General features: G+C 34.5%; 1 protein-coding gene across 1 annotated transcript; it reads right to left on the reverse strand.

Annotated features, from left to right (window-relative positions):
* Nucleotides 1–3,166: 3,166 nt before the first annotated feature.
* Nucleotides 3,167–6,340, reverse strand: TRIADDRAFT_32198 (uncharacterized protein; the record flags this gene model as incomplete). Its single annotated transcript, XM_002117244.1, has 4 exons — nucleotides 3,167–3,543; nucleotides 3,631–3,923; nucleotides 4,060–4,356; nucleotides 4,524–6,340. The coding sequence occupies 4 exons, from the start codon at nucleotides 6,338–6,340 to the stop codon at nucleotides 3,167–3,169; spliced, it is 2,784 nt and encodes a 927-aa protein (XP_002117280.1).
* Nucleotides 6,341–16,664: the final 10,324 nt, after the last annotated feature.

The following is a 16,664-nucleotide window of genomic DNA, read 5'->3' on the forward strand; positions in this document are numbered from 1 at the left end:
TATACTGTAGTCCCTGGTAATATCCATCTTATTAGCTATTAATTATTACTTAATTACATCGAACATGTACGGTATCCCATGCAAATGATCTAATATAATATAATATTATAATAGCAAGTTAATTAAATTAATTGGCTGTCAAAATGCTTTATTTACTGTTAGTGTGTTTAGCTACGTCACTTGAGAAACAGCATGCAATGCAGTTCAACTGGCCTAACTGTTCGAGTGATTTATTAATCAATCATTCGTATGAAGCTTTAGTCCGTTTATACTGTAGAAGTACGCCTACGTGCAGTAGGTGTATATATCGGTGCGAGCATACAGTCATACAGTATACAAATTGACCTAAAATGAGTCGGGCTTTTTTCTATTATGTACATATATCAATTTCAGCAACTTCCTAAAATGAAGTTTTGCGATAGACGTATACAGAATGTCCACTGTGGACTGAACTTTTACGCAGGGCTGCGAAACACTCCCTCTCTCATCTAAAATGAATTCACTCCTCTCTTTCGATTAGGAGAGAAATACTATATTTACTACAGTACTCTAGTGGATATCAAGGGTTATTACTACTATAGTCATTGCTATTGGAATACCAGAATATGAATACTACTTCGTTATCCGCCCCTTGTTGGCGATTTACAAGTTCGTACGTGCCCTATTTAGGAATTCTACTATATCACAATAGATGCAATATACATCCAGACGGACATTATAGCAAATTGTCACCGTAGATGCGCTACTATAATTTCTCGCTCGTGATAATTAACATCAATGTACCGCTAATGTTCGTCCTTGAATATTATGTATGTGTAATGCTACACCTGCTGGTCGCACTTTGCAGTACTTGATACCTTAATTTGCATTGAGAGTGCATTTATAGTCTTATACTGTAGCACAGACCTCTGCATATAACATAATCATAGGCGACAATGTTATTATACTGTCAATTTTGAAAGTTTACTTAGCACTACTAGACACACGTATTCAATTAGCATGATTCCAACAATGTTAAATTAACTTTGTTTCTAGGTTTAGCCATTACTGTACATTCCGTCACTAGAGGTTAATGCTTCAGCATCATACCGTATTACTTAATATAGAATCACAAATAACTGCAATGCATTACGGATGATAGTAAACCTTAAAAAATACATTGCACTGTACCACATAGATTATACTGGTTATATCACAGTTCAGTAAAAGAACGATTTTCAAAATTGTCAAGTAATAGCGTTGTTAACATCGATCATAGCTATAAATGCAGTACGAACATCTTTGGCAGGAAGCAGCGTTCCTGATTATGTCTTGGATTTGTAGCTCAGCGATAGTTGAATAGTTGCTTACTGTACTTTATAGTATACGAATATAGACAAAAGTAATTGTAATATGAGAGCAGACTTTACACGTACAATGTACGTTATATTGGATAGTGTTGCACGTATTACTCTTGCGTAAAGTGAAAATTTTTAAAATTGGCAAGCATCAGTCTTGTTAACATCAATAATGGCTAAACATGATGCATGAACATCTCTAGTAGGAAGCGATGTTCCTGATCATGTCTTGGGTCTTTAGTACAGTAGTACAGTAATTTTAGATATTGACCCAGGAAAGGACTTTGATTATATTCAGTGCTGTAGTTTAATGGTGGACTTAGCACCCCGAATGAAGTCCAAGTATTATTTAAATACGCTTGCATTGAATTTATTACAAACTACTAAATTATTACGATTTAATCACTCGTTTGTCAGTATATTGTTCCGACTGGAAATACAGCAACTGTATGTAGCCGATTACAAACTTACCAATATGCACATAATATGGAATAATAAAGCAGAAAAAGAAATTTTCGACTGCTCGATTAAACTTTACAATTGACTTCAACACAACAAAGATCACATCTATCTCACATCATCACAAAAACACTTACAAAAGAAAAAAACAGATACAGCATAGCTACGCAAACTTTATTGGTACAAGGGCATCAAAATCTCACAAATAGTTCATTTCGCTATTCAACGATAAGCTGACACATATCGTTGCCAACAGTTGACCATATACATTGGTTACTTTAAAGTCATATATATCTGTTTTTGAATTAATTTAAAATAGATGTTGATAGGTAATAACTCTAACGCTGGACCAATCAAATGTTGCACTTCAAAACCGATTGAAAGAAAAATACAATTAAGCTGCTTGATATGGCATAATAGTTCCAATCACATTTCTTATCCCGTACTTACAGTAATGCAAATGCAATATTCATTTCTAAAGAATCCATTATTGTACTAATATTGTAATTATAAATAAATACAAATAATATTACCATTGACACACTACGAACATCAATCCAACAATTAATATACTACTGTATGATAGCACTATTAGAATCATCGATGCCCTATTTAGATGTAACAAAAGTCCAGTATATATTATAGATGATGCAAAACTAAATTACAGCATACTATACTTCGCATGTTGTAAATATTTTTTTTTTTGCAAGAAATGATAAATATAAGCAAGAGTTTAATTCTAAATATGTCATGAACACCTAATACAGTGCTTTACGTACTCTAATCAGTACATTAAATCAGCTAATCTCAACGTCTTCCAAATTGTTAATTATTGCTTTTAATAGTTACCCTTATAGAGTAATTTAAACCGAAGCAATTGCGCTCTATTTGACAATTGCCCTGCTCAATATTGCTAAAACCAATTCAGTTCATGTCGACTATATATTTCGACAGTATCGTTTAAAATGGGTAAAAATAATTTGATCGATCAATCCTAACTGCTAGCGATAAGTACGGTATTGTAACTACTACTACATATTCTACAAATACTAATAATAACAGCAAATACACAACGTCGTATACGTATAAATACGGATTGAGCGGTGTAAATCGTAATTATTGGTATCGTTATCTTTTTAGCACTTGAAAGTAGTGTTGGGCGATAATTAGGAATCCGCAATAACGTACGTGGAAAAACGATCGTAGAAACTCACTTGATACAAATCGATATCATCAGCAATCGATGATCTATAAAATAATATCGTTTTGTCACGTAAACATAACACAGTGGAATTAATTTACAAAAAAATCGGAAAATTCGATAAATAGTTATTGAACAACGTCAACTAATGGACTTCGACGCTTTTTTTTTAAAATCCTGGTATATGACAATACGATTCAAGAGAAGATAAAATTATGTACAAAAGCCATAAGAATATAAAAAAGACTGCTGTTGCATACTTTGGTCCTCTTGGTCCTCCTAATTCACCACCGACAGATTTCGTCCTCCTTAACATTAAAACTGCGATACAAACAATGGCTACAGCGCAAAATATGGTCACTGAGAAAGCCAATGAACCAGAAGGGACGTAAAATTTTTCACCTTTTATTGCATTAGCAACAGCAGCGACGCACCAAGCGAGACCTAAGCCCAAGAATACATTAACAGAATTACTACCGGTCACATTACCGATGGAAGAATCGGCGTATTTGTCATTAACTGCTGCAGTTTTGCTGGCAAATGTATCTAGAATAACGGGTATACAACGTTTATTAGGTTAGTATGATAACACAATCACCTTCCTATCATGCTAGAGACATGCGAGAATTTTACCTGGTAGACTTGTACCAAGAGCAACAAAAGTTATGGCAGTTACACTATCTTTCAGGCCAACAGTACAACCGAAATGCGAAGCTAAATCGCCAATAAATGTTGTTAAGATACCAATCATAATAATAGATACACAAAAGCAGGCCCATCCTCCCCAGATTTCCGTTGGTGGTACAAGAGCGAAAATTAATTTCCAAAAGATAGTTAAGTAATGCATGATGTAGTCAGTGCAAGTTGGTTTAGTCTCTTCATCATCATCATCGTCATTATCACCACCATTAACTGTCAAAGCAGCACTAAAATCAATTATTCATCAATGGATAAAAAAATGATGTTAGTATTAGCAGTTACACGAGAATTCAATCATGCTAACATAGGTACGAGAGCGTTTCGAATGGAAAATAATTCCGATAATTTAGAAGCAATTTATACCGAAATTGTTCGCGCCAAGTTGACGTCCCGATAGCCATAGCTAAATTAGCTTTTTTTAACAATTTATCAACCGTATTTTTAAACTCGTGACTTTCAATAATTGTAACTTCTGCTTCTTTATAGGGGCCCAATGATGGATTAACATCAATAGGTTGATTTCCGGTCGTTTTAGCGACGTGATTTCTTTCCTTTTCAATACGTTTCTTATCCTTAAAGTATGGTTCACCCAAAAGGACGTAGAAGATTTCATTCTTTTCATATTCTTCGTCATCAACGATATGCACCTCAATGGTTTTGCTAAAGATACATGTTAAAAATGTAATAGAGTCTAATTAATAAGCAAGTTGTACAATAACATCTAAATCTCCCTGCCTTAGCTAATAGTTATAATTGTTGTCCAATACAGTAGTTATACAAATCAATTATAAACAAGTGATAGATTGATAGTTACTAGTAGTACTTACGAAGTTTCATCGTTTTTAAATTCAAGTTCACCAACTGCATCTTCATAATCGTCGCCGCCTCCCTTAGCTGTTCCTTCCTTAGTATGATAAGGCACTCGAATGGTACCACGTGCACCAGATTTACGCTCGACTGTAAGTGATAATGTTCCAGCGGTTTCAATAACTGAATATTTACTTTCAGAGAAAGAAAATACACCAGGATGATCATCGTCTAAGATAACAACCGTTGCTGTCGATGGTGACTCTATTACACATTTTTGCTCATTATCTGTAGTGGAAACAAATTTGGCATTGCTCAACAAAACATAAAAGTACTCATCTTCCTCGTAGATATCATCATCTATAATTGTAATTTTGATATCTTTACGACTCTCTCCAGCTTTAAAACGCAATGTGCCATTAGTAGTTACATAATCTTCGCCGGAATTGGCTGTTCCATCTTGTGTTTTGTAATCAACAGTTAGAACGTTATTTAAGTTACCAGTTCGTTCAACAGTTACACCTACTGTACCACAGTTTTCTAAAACTGTGTACTTCTCTGGTGAGAAGTAGATCTGAGTAAGACTGCATTTCTCAATGTCTTCCGGATCTACATTTCCATCAGGGTTAGCTGGAAGGCTCATTTTTCGCTGCTTGATTACATTTCCACTTCCAGTGAGTTTACGCGTGGCTTGAATGCGATAATAAGCACGTGATTTCGGTTGATATTTTAAAGCTTCATAACTAGCTAATTCTTCAATTTCTTTTGCAGTGGCATTGGGATGATTTTGTTTAATCTCTTTGACAATTTGCATAGCCTTTTTTCGACGCATTTCATCATTCTTTTCTGAATCTACATCATCGATGCTATCGACATCGTACATTGGGTTATTCTTATAGACAGAATTGAAACCTTCACTATCGCGCTCTTCTTTAGGAGATCTCATAATAATAGAATCAGGTTCGACTATGACAGCGCGATTTTTTCCATCAGCACGATATTTTTTGCTTAATTTCTTAAATGATAGGAGCTGACGATCAGCAACCCAAGCAATGGTAACTAATATCGGAAAGAAAAGTAAAGTAACGACAGCTTCCCAAATATCGATGACATCACGTGATATCCCTTTCAATATCAACAGCAACCATAAATAAGCAAAGACTGAACATGATGCTGTAATAAAGAATACTGATAAGTGTTTAATTCGTCGAATTTCATCATCTGGAATAGCTAATACACAAAGTGCAGTGATGATCAATAAATTAAAAGCCGCAGAACCAACGATGGTTGAGGGACCAAGGTCTCCAGGTTTAAAATTGTTACCACAAATTTCAATTATTGATAATAAAATTTCAGGAGCAGACGAACCCAATGCCATTAAAGTAAGATTGGAAACAGTTTCATTCCAGACACGAACACTGATCCTTTTATACTCGCCGTTGCTCATTTTAACCTTGATAAAACGCTCTTTCGACGTTATAATTTCAATTGCAGACATAAAACGGTCAGATATTATAGATACTCCGATGAAGAAAAAAAATAAACTAAAAAAGTAGACGATAGTGCGACCAACTCTTTCGCCAGTACTTAATGGTAAAATATTTCCTTTAGAGTCCTTTGGATATGGCCAGTGAGGTAAAAATAAGCCATTTTTACATCGAGTTGTGGTATTGCATGCGATGAGCCTTTTTTCAGCATCAGATAGAGTAGGAGTAGAAGTTGAATTTATTGTGGAGACATCGCGTTCACTAATGATACTACTACCAAGTGTAGGATCGACTTTAAAGTTAAGCACGACAACGGCAATCACCCATAAAAGGGCACTAAATAATTGCATCTTTAGAGGCTGTAAGAGTACGTTGAAATGGTATTAGTTTAATGGATAGTACAAAAGAGAAAGAAGATACAATCATCAATAATTTTAAACTTGAAAAAATGATACAAGTAAGCACATCAAGTTATCCTCGTCATTTTCGATACAATCAGTGACAAATACCTAAGATGATGCAATAATTGCTAAGCTGTCCTGGTTCTTGCGTATTTAACCTTAATCTAAGGAAAGAGATTAATAAATTACCGAGGTTATTATGATAAATCTATCCATACGAGCATCAAAAAGCTTGTGTGTTTTTATTCCTTCAAATAAATGATATCGCATCATAATTAGTTGATGTGTCGCATATAGCGTTTACTGTTTTATATTTATTTGATATGAAGTCTTGTTACAATCAATTCGATAAAGGAAATTGCAATTTTTTGGGGGAGTTGGTGCTAGTCTAGTTCATGCACGCTTTCATGATTAGATTAATAATTAATTGCATAGCTGTAGTATTTTTAAATAAAAAGCATACATTATTATAAATGGCACCACAGATGATATTATAGTTAGCATTGTCATTAAGCCAGATGAGTACTATCATGAGAAATGGAATGATGTTGATGCAGTGATGGGTAATGTACTAGTTGATAATTTTGGTCGGCCAATGCTCCTAAACCAGTGCGCAATGAAACTACTGCTATTACAGCTGTACACCGTACCGTTTGTTAAGAAGAGGTTAGGATTCTCGGCAGTAAGTTAATTTGATAGCATGATTGAATTTTAAATTCCTATACAATACTGGCAGATTTCTAATCGTAATCAGGCCAAACGATTTTCGATTAAGAACAGGCTTACACTACTGGTACAATATTTCAGATGCGACTATCGTTGGTGATAATTTCGGCTACTTTAAAACTTTGCAACATTGACACTGCGGATTTTGCAAGAGATTCGGGTGCTATCGTAAAAGACGATCATTGTTTTGTTGAAAATGAATGCTATAGCACCGTTCACGGGAGAAAAAGTACTGCAGTATTGTTGCTAGCGTCGTCGTTTATTGATTTTACAATACCAACGCTCTCTTTTACAGTAGTAAAGCACACGAAGGTTTACAATAACAGGCATTGCATAATGGATTGAAATCTCTTCTAAAACCCTGCTTTGTATCGTTTATTATGGTAGATAGAACAAGGCAATAAATAATTTAGTGTCTATTTGTGGAGAATCTGGATTTGGCCTATATTAAATTGTCTTTTTTAGTCTAACTAAGGGTAGTATTCTTTATTCTATGGCCAATACTTTACGATAAAATGATATCGTGTATTTTCGGGGGTGAATTCGAACGTCAATATTAGATCAGTTGGTATAGAAGTACAGTACAGTATTGATTGCAACCATGAGAGAGAGAAACGTTATCTTCTTATTCATGATATTTATAATTAATGAATGCTTCTCAACGTTGCGGACACATTGGGATAAGAATTGAATCAAGCGAAAGGGATAGCAGTTTGGATGTACAGTACTGTACAGTCGTATATCATTGACTGCAGCTGTCCATACAGTATTGTACACCTGATTACGGTCTGGTCTGAAATGGTTTCCAATTTCAACAGTGCAGTGTAAGCAAGCTAACATGGTAGAAGTTGCTGTGAGTTCAAGAAGTTCTATGCATACAGTAGTAATAATAATTCAACTAACATTGGTGAAGTGGTTTGAAAGGTTATCGAAAATAGCGAGGAGGACATACATCACTCCTGAGAGCGAACCTTGCTTGATCTTGATTGAGAAAATCATAGCCTGAGGATGAATAGTAGTACTGGCGTTGTCGTGGAATAATGGATACAATCGCGTTCTGTTTTACCACAGGCTGTCCATTGCAGACGCTCCTTGCGATTGAATTCATAATAAAAAAGCAGATTGAAAGCACCAAAGTCTCCTTGCATTGCTCATCTTATTGCCTACTATAAATGTTATTTTACCACCCTCGTACATTATTCCATCGCTATCCAATATTGAAATCAGTCGAGTACGAATTCGTACCATTTGAAAGGATTGCTTGTCATGGGAACCATGGAGACAGAAAGGAAAAAGCTGGTGAGTTGTTTCTTCTATCTCTATGACGGGGGGTACTATAGTACAGTACAGTACATCATCTTTCATTTCCTTTCACATACGTTGACTGGGACAAAATGGAAGGAAAACTAACGTACAAATACAGTCGTTGAAACCCCTATTTTACGAAAATAACATGACTCCATGCTGAATTTGCCAATCTTCCAGCCTGGGCTTGTCTATGACGGACTACCAAAGATATCTTGAATTAAACTCGGGAAGATAACCACTGTGGACACTGGCAGACTACAGTCGAGTCGAACATGAGATCCGACCATTGTACTGTAGCATGAGTGACTCTGTACTGTACGTTACAGTACAAATATTAGCACAGTGCGATTGCGTAAACTGTTGTTGATGCACTGCGTCATCAGCAAGCTTTGACGGCATACTGTACGACTGACGCAATACAGTGATAGCTGGTCATCCAGGACAGCACGAATAGTACGGTACTGTAGAGTAGAGTGTACAGTACATGTACTCTACTGTACACTCTAAGACTCTCCAGGTTTCCACTGGGCTTTTACCAATAGTCTAACTTGTCCATAGTGTACGACTTATTCATTTATCCCGTACCAGTAATACCCCTACTGTCATGCCCTACAGTAACATTGGAATACTGTACACTGTAAAGTAGGTGGTTGCATCGAAGATGAAAACTGGGCCAGGACTGAAATTGAAAGGGACAAAGGCTCCCTAAAATGGTTCATTGGATACTCTACTGTTTAAAAATGATGCCGTGATACAATTCTGTATGATAATATGATGATGATATTTGACGATAGAATAGTATGGATTTTATTTAATTGAAAAGTCCATCGGTAGAAAGAAATGGGGATTTTGGATGAGTAGGTGTCATGACGAAGATGGCATGCATGCCATTTCCAATTCATGAATATCTGGGTAGGAAAAAATCCTATGTTGACTGCAGCCTAGCCAACTTCTACAATACTAGACGTTTGGTAGGTTGTGGAGTATGTGGCATAAAGTCTGGCATTAGACTAGGATTACAAATATAACATTGTATTTTATCCAACAGTATAGGCGTCTACTGTACAAAGCAGTCGTACACTAAACAACGCTGTCTATGAAAATAAATGCATCGAGAGATCCTTTACTAGGTGCGGGTTTTTTTCTTGAATGGGCTGTCAGCTGTTGGTATCTGAACATGGTGAACTTCCGTCGATTCCAATCTATGTACACTGTAATGGATCGATAGTCATTGCTGTATAGACGAAGTTGTCGTCATAATTTCAATTATTCTACTAGCCAATTCATTGGAGACTGTTGTCGCGGTATAAAAAAAAAAACATACGGTTGGCTATCGTACTTCATTAAGTGGTCATCGTTCAATGTCGTACTTAAATAAACTATAGCTTGATCTTATTATAATAACATATATTATACATAATAGGAATTGACTCAGACGCTGTAGCATCGCTCTTCCATACAAACGCGTAGACAACCTTGGACGGCAAAAAAGTAACCCAATATAGGTGTACTTTCGTCATAGGTAGGTTGATCCAACCTCTTTCCATCATTCTATCATATTGCTGAACTGATGAATCGACGACGTACTGTATACTACGTATTGTACAGGCCTTAATTTACAGCTACAAAAAAATGTAGGTTGCACAAGAAAAAGCAACACTGTCCAATTTTGGGTAGGCATCCATTTCACCATTCCCTCATACTCATCCATATTTGTAGGCACATTGTCAATCAGATTATCACATAAACGGTATCCAAATTAAAGCTTTGAATACGTCCTACATGGTATTTTAATCACTACAAGGCCATACCTTCCTTTGTCGTCTTTGATGTATCCGACTGGTTGAGTCCAAGCTTGGAAAGGCGGCTTACAAATGATAGCCGTATCTCCTATGGAGTGTAGAGTATAGTATACAGACGACGATCCAGTCGATAGGCTGTAGTTTGTAGACTATCTTCTATACAAGATTCCAACAAAATTCAAGTGAAAGACAACAATTTCAAGCTGGAATTCAATCTTTCTCTATCCAATAGACACGATGCGCCAAAGCTTCCAGTAATAATCAATCTATCTCCACCGGCAGCTTGGAAAAAATAAAATGCGACTTTGTTTTCCACTGCTACACTACAAGCTGTAATGTATACTTTAAGCACTGACACGATTGGCGTCGGCAATGGATACCGTACCGTTCCAGTAGTGGAATAAGAGTGGTGCGATCGTTGTACGACGTCAGATCGTAGCATACAGTACTGTACTGTACAGTAAACAGGAGTTTGTATGGTCCATGCTACAGTACTGTGCACTGTACGACCGTGGATTCAAAGTACTGTACAGCGCGTCAGCTCTTGTACCACGTACTGTACTGTCAGAATACGGCGATAGAGAGAGAGTGTATAGGAGAGAATGTTCCCTGTGGTAGAGGATGAAATGCTTGCACTCGCCATACTAACGCCGTAGTTTAGCAGGCCTCCATCATACCTAATCCTAGTGGTAAAGTGGACATTGATCGACTAGAAGCAATTGCTCATCAATTCAAAATAGAGTCATTAATTAATTTATTGTAGATTCAATTTGGCAGTTTGCAAAGGTAAAAAGGGACAAATAGACACTACAGTAATCCACTCAATTGCCAACCTTGAAATTGATTCTCTTCATAGTGAGCCATAATCCACTGGCAGAGGGTTAGTGAGTCACTGAGTGAGTGGGAGGCTCTATCACCATTACCACTATGGTCCTCCCCCCCACCCCCCAGTCTTCAAAATAGTCGATTCGATTAACTTACAAAGATGCAATTATAATTTTGCAATGACAGTCATCAACTATTTTTCCATCGTCAATTTACAATCTTTCATCCTATTTAGCAGTAATGGCTGACTGGTTTGATCCATCATGTTGCCTTGTATCCAAGACAGCCAGCCAGTAAGCCACAGTCAACACAAAGTATAGCTAGGCAATTTTTTTTCTCTCTCCTTCGTTGTAGTTTTTACCGTCTGCTGGATGGACTACATGCGAGTACAAAGGCTTTATTCATGTCTGTAGTCAAAAGGAGCCTGTTCTTTTGGTGCTCAATATGGCCACGAAAGTGCACTGCAATACTATATACTGTCCATTCAATTGAATGTACAGTGGACAGTAGAGCACTAATATCAGCCAGCAAAGTAATCGTACAACGCCGTCGAATTCATCTTACTTCTCAAAACAAATATTATTCTATAGCAATAATCACTATGTACACAAAAATAACTCTTCATTCACAGACTTTAGGGTCTCCTTATAGCTGTAAACGACATTGTCAATGGTATATCGTTCAGTGTACAGTATCACGGTAACTCAATGTCTAGAACAGTTTGTTAGATTATTCTTTAGGGGGGGGGCAACAATGGCTTGCTACCGAGTCAAAAATAAGCGAGTTGAGCGTAAGGACTCGTGTACTAAATAGTAGAGCAATGAAAGAGTATAGTATACCATGCTGTCCTTCAAAAATCGAGCATAGTATCCTATCCTAATCATGAAAGAGTACTTTTTCATCCCTATACACAATGGGATAAAGTAGAAAAGTTTCATTTTCCCCCTAATTGATGCGTTAAAGTCCGATATCAACACAATTTTCCTCATCCTATTTGCTAAGTAGCGGCAATGGATGGATAACTAACATATTGATCACGCTTTGGATGGTTACTATCTAGTTCATAACAGTAATAACGTAGTCAATTTAAAAAGCAAGAGTTGATACGGTAGTAATATTGGGGTTTCCATATTCGCATCCTGAGCTTGCAACAATACACACAAAAATGTTATCGATAAAAATAAAGCCCTAAAACAGATGCGGATATTGTAAAAATGGATTACGGTATCAGCGAATCAAATAAGTGAGAGAAACAATTCAATTATGTAATATCTTGCCAATAGATGTTTAAATTATTTATCCACTAATTGTATATTTAGCTACCGTACAGTGAGATTTAGCTACTGTTTGATTATTATTCTACGCCATAATGCTGTACATGATGAGCATTTTTTCCTTTTTTTTTTGAACCATGTTATGGTATAGCATCACGGATGAGAAAGCCATAGACAGCTTTGAAATTCCATAGAAGAAAAATAGATTATAGTAGACACAAACAATAGTATAGACGGAAGGATAGGTTAAAGCCGACTTTATATATAGAACTGCATATAATAGTCTAGTAGCAATTGAAAAGTTAGCTATGGGTATATCGATAGGTGTATCTTCTATCATCGATTGTATAGTTATACATGCATACAGTATTGTAAACGGGACAATCTCAACGATCAAGAAAGCCAATAATAACAGACTATCCAGTTTTCTATCGTTTATTATTACCGTTAAAATGAATTATTTTTAGCATTATAATTGCTGGAATACACCTGGAATTTTAGGCTTGTGATTTGTAATAGATAATTTCAAATTTGGTTAATACCATTAATACTAAAATTATCCTTAACTTGATTGGGTTATAATGATAAAGATAACAGTAGCGCTTATTAGTAGTGGACCCAGGTTATAAAATGTCAATAAAGGATAGAAAAATGGAAACTTTTCATCGCTGACTTATCTCCTAAGAGTGTCCGATACCTACAAAAGCAATCCCGTAATTCTAAATGTTTATTAGGATTCGTCATAATCAATTTTTTCTTAATCCTATTATCATGTCAATTAAAATCAAGAAAATAATAGCCAATGACTTAACTAGAAGAACAATTCGTATCAATGTTTAGATCCAATAGAATGTTTTAGAAATTATAAGAAAATTAAAATATAATATTTTACCCATATTACACCTTACACCGTCTTAGAAGACATTGATCTACAGTACAACTGTAATGACCAAGAAATTAGAAATCGAAAGATTTTTTTCAATGAAATGAATTATTCCAACAATATGTTTTGTAGATAATATAATCAGGAGTCTCGTTAAAAAGAGAATCAAAATATTAATTGCCACTGCTTAGGCACTATGGAGTAACTTTGTCTAAATACAAAATAAAAAATGAGCTGATTTACATTATTTGCTTTACAGACTAATACCATCTGTACTTAAAAAGTCGTCGAAATAGAAGGAAAAAATTTGAAAAAATGATGGATAAATTGAACTTTTTTATCGCTATTAATATAAAAATTAAAATAGGCTATTTGACCAATAGGAGATAGATCGAGTATATACTTTTAATCTAATATAAACTATTGATGCAATTTATAAAATGATGCTTCCTTTCCTTCATTATTTGCCCTATTACTCCTAGACTGCTGAAAAAATTTTCACTTTGGGGAAGAGGGATGCACCAAATTTTTAGAAATTTTATTCATTTATGCAATTGTACATCTTATAACAAAGAGATTAAAGAAACCGAAATATCCTGTTATTAATGATTGACATCTGCAGCATCAGCTAGCAATAAATGACAGACTGTTAGCGAAAGATATTTTCTTGGTCTATAAATCATTTCAATTGTTCTACGAAATATCCTACTGTTATACATTATGTCTAAATACAGTATACGCGTATATCTGCATAAGTTTAAATGGAAAAGCGATAATTGGTCAACAAAATACGATACCAAAACTTCCTACTATAATTTCATTATGGAAATAAATGACGTAACTTAATACTACAGATGCCAACTGTTCCTTGCCTAATAGAATCCATACCAGTGATAATTGAATCAAGTTTAGAGCATTGACACTATATTCTACATTATTTTCCTCTTTTCCATTCACTTATAGTAGGCCCAATTGGTTGCATAATAGAATTGAACAACTATGGTAATATTCATCTTCTGAATAAGAGTTTTGACTCAATTGTGGAAGTACATGGTAAAGTATATATCTGCATATTTTTAAATACAAAAGCGATAATCAGTCTACAAAATATGACAGTAGAATTTCCTTCTATAAATTTATTATGAAAAATAAGTAACGTGACTCTGTGCTATCGATACTAGTTTTTCTTGCCTGATAGAATCCATATCAGTGATAATTAAATCAAGTAGAGCATTGACACTCCATTCTATATTATTTTCCATCACTTTCCATCCCTTTCCAATTGATTGCGTAATACGCATTATTAAGCATCTATGGTAATATGCATAATCTTCTACTTAAGACGTTCCTGCTCATTTGCTGAAGTTTACGTGATGCATACCCGTAGTTTTTCCAAGCGACTATTTTGATGAAGCAAAGATAATCCTTTGTACATACTACTCTAGACTGGTATGCAAATTGCATACAACAAGATTGATCATGAATAGATTAATAAATTTGTAACGAAAAAAAATGAGTAATAGAATTCGATATACTTCAACCAATTGAAGATCTTAATTGCATCCATATCGAATTATACAGCAACTGCTAGTTGCAATTAGTCTTTAACAGTGAATGAAGTACGATAAATACCCTACTATGGCTCATTTTACTCAAAACAGTGTGTTAGACGTTAAAATAATTAAACGTCAGAAGTGACTAGTTGCTAATTACAACACATGTTTACATCAATAGCTTCGAAATTTTTGTTACGCTGTCCTATCTCACTATATATATACATACTGATATAATCAATAGTTCTTACCAAGCCCAAATGATGTAAATGAGCAAAAATGTTGCAAGCATTTTTACTGTATTGTACAAGATGCACCATTTTGGCAAGAAAGAGGTAATAATATAGTTATAATTGACGAAATTGAAACGATAACCGCCATAGCCTAATAAAGTATCATGAAATAATTGTTATAAAATAATTATTATCATTTTTGACGTCATTTCCTAATAAATGATTTGATAATTTTCTCTTTAGTATTGTCTGTCAATGCCATCTTTTCATACTTATCGTCCAGTTACGTCAAATAGCGATTATGTAATATATAAAATTTATCACTAATCGGTTTATTCGTTTTAATAGACTCATCATAAAATTTATGCATTCGATATACGAAGATGCATAAAAAAGTACGTCATATACTTGTCAATTAAAGAGTTTTCATTTATTATATGAAATTCTACAACTAGCCAATGTATTCACATTAATACAAATTAATCACGAAATTTACAGATCTGATGAGCGAATACAAGCACAAATTACGACATAAATTTATCCATTATCAGAATGATAATTATAACATTGTGAGAGTCTCCATTCGTTCTATAAAAATTTTCATTACTAAGTTGTTTTTTCCATTTTAACACAAGTTGAAGGTGAAATTTATAGATCTGATGAGTCAATGTAGAGAAAAAGTACAGCATAAGGTAGATATGTTATTATTTTGATGATGATGCTAGGTAAGACCCTTCATTTATCTTTTTAGATACTAGACGCATCTGTACTATCGATAAATAATGACCTTATATTCGATAAAAAAAAAAACGCCGTAATCACAACAAAAAGACGATAAACTTTTGTAAGATCGTAAGGAAATTGAAGATACTTACGCGTCTATTGCACACCCTAAGATCGTCGATTTATTGAAAATCTAGTACAAAGCAGTCGCTATTAACTGTTAATAAAATCTTAAGAAATATCAGCTGATATTGCAATAGCCACATTTAGTAACTTAATTGGTTTTTAAACTATTTAAATAATCAAATTCTGTTGCAAAATTATTATAACTCTCTTTTATGATGTAGTAGTGATTTTATTTATTTACTGTTATACCTGTCGTGCAGTATGTCTATGTACAGCATTTACGCTAAATGCTTCAATCTTTTCGAAGCATTTTGCAATACCTTATATAAACATAAGAATAACACTTGTGGTATAGGCATGCATCATGATACTTTAGTCAGGCATTTGAAGACGAGAACAGAGCAATAGACAAAGTAGATAGAATGCATTATACTGTTGACAGGAAAATAATTATACGTATATAATTAATTACTGTTAATAAGCCTCAATACAAGAAATACATTCAAAAACCCTTTATTGATTATACGTATCGATCTGTAATAAGTTTACATAATACGACAAAAACAAATGATCCAAGAGAACGATAGCGATATCGATATTTGATTATAGAGTCTATTTAATCCTTTAACATATCTGAGATAAAAGTATCAGGAAAGATTTGTTACATGACTGTGTTAGCGTAACTGTATTCTCTACATTAAAAATTGTAATTATTATCATCGCCTTCTAAAATCATCCTCACTAACAAGTTATTGCAAACCAAGAATCGGATATATATTTTTGGTTGCTAAAATTTAAAGATTAATATGGATTAATTAAA

Source organism: Trichoplax adhaerens, genomic scaffold (genome assembly GCF_000150275.1).
Source record: "Trichoplax adhaerens TRIADscaffold_22 genomic scaffold, whole genome shotgun sequence".
Classification (NCBI taxonomy): Eukaryota; Metazoa; Placozoa; class Uniplacotomia; order Trichoplacea; family Trichoplacidae; genus Trichoplax; species Trichoplax adhaerens.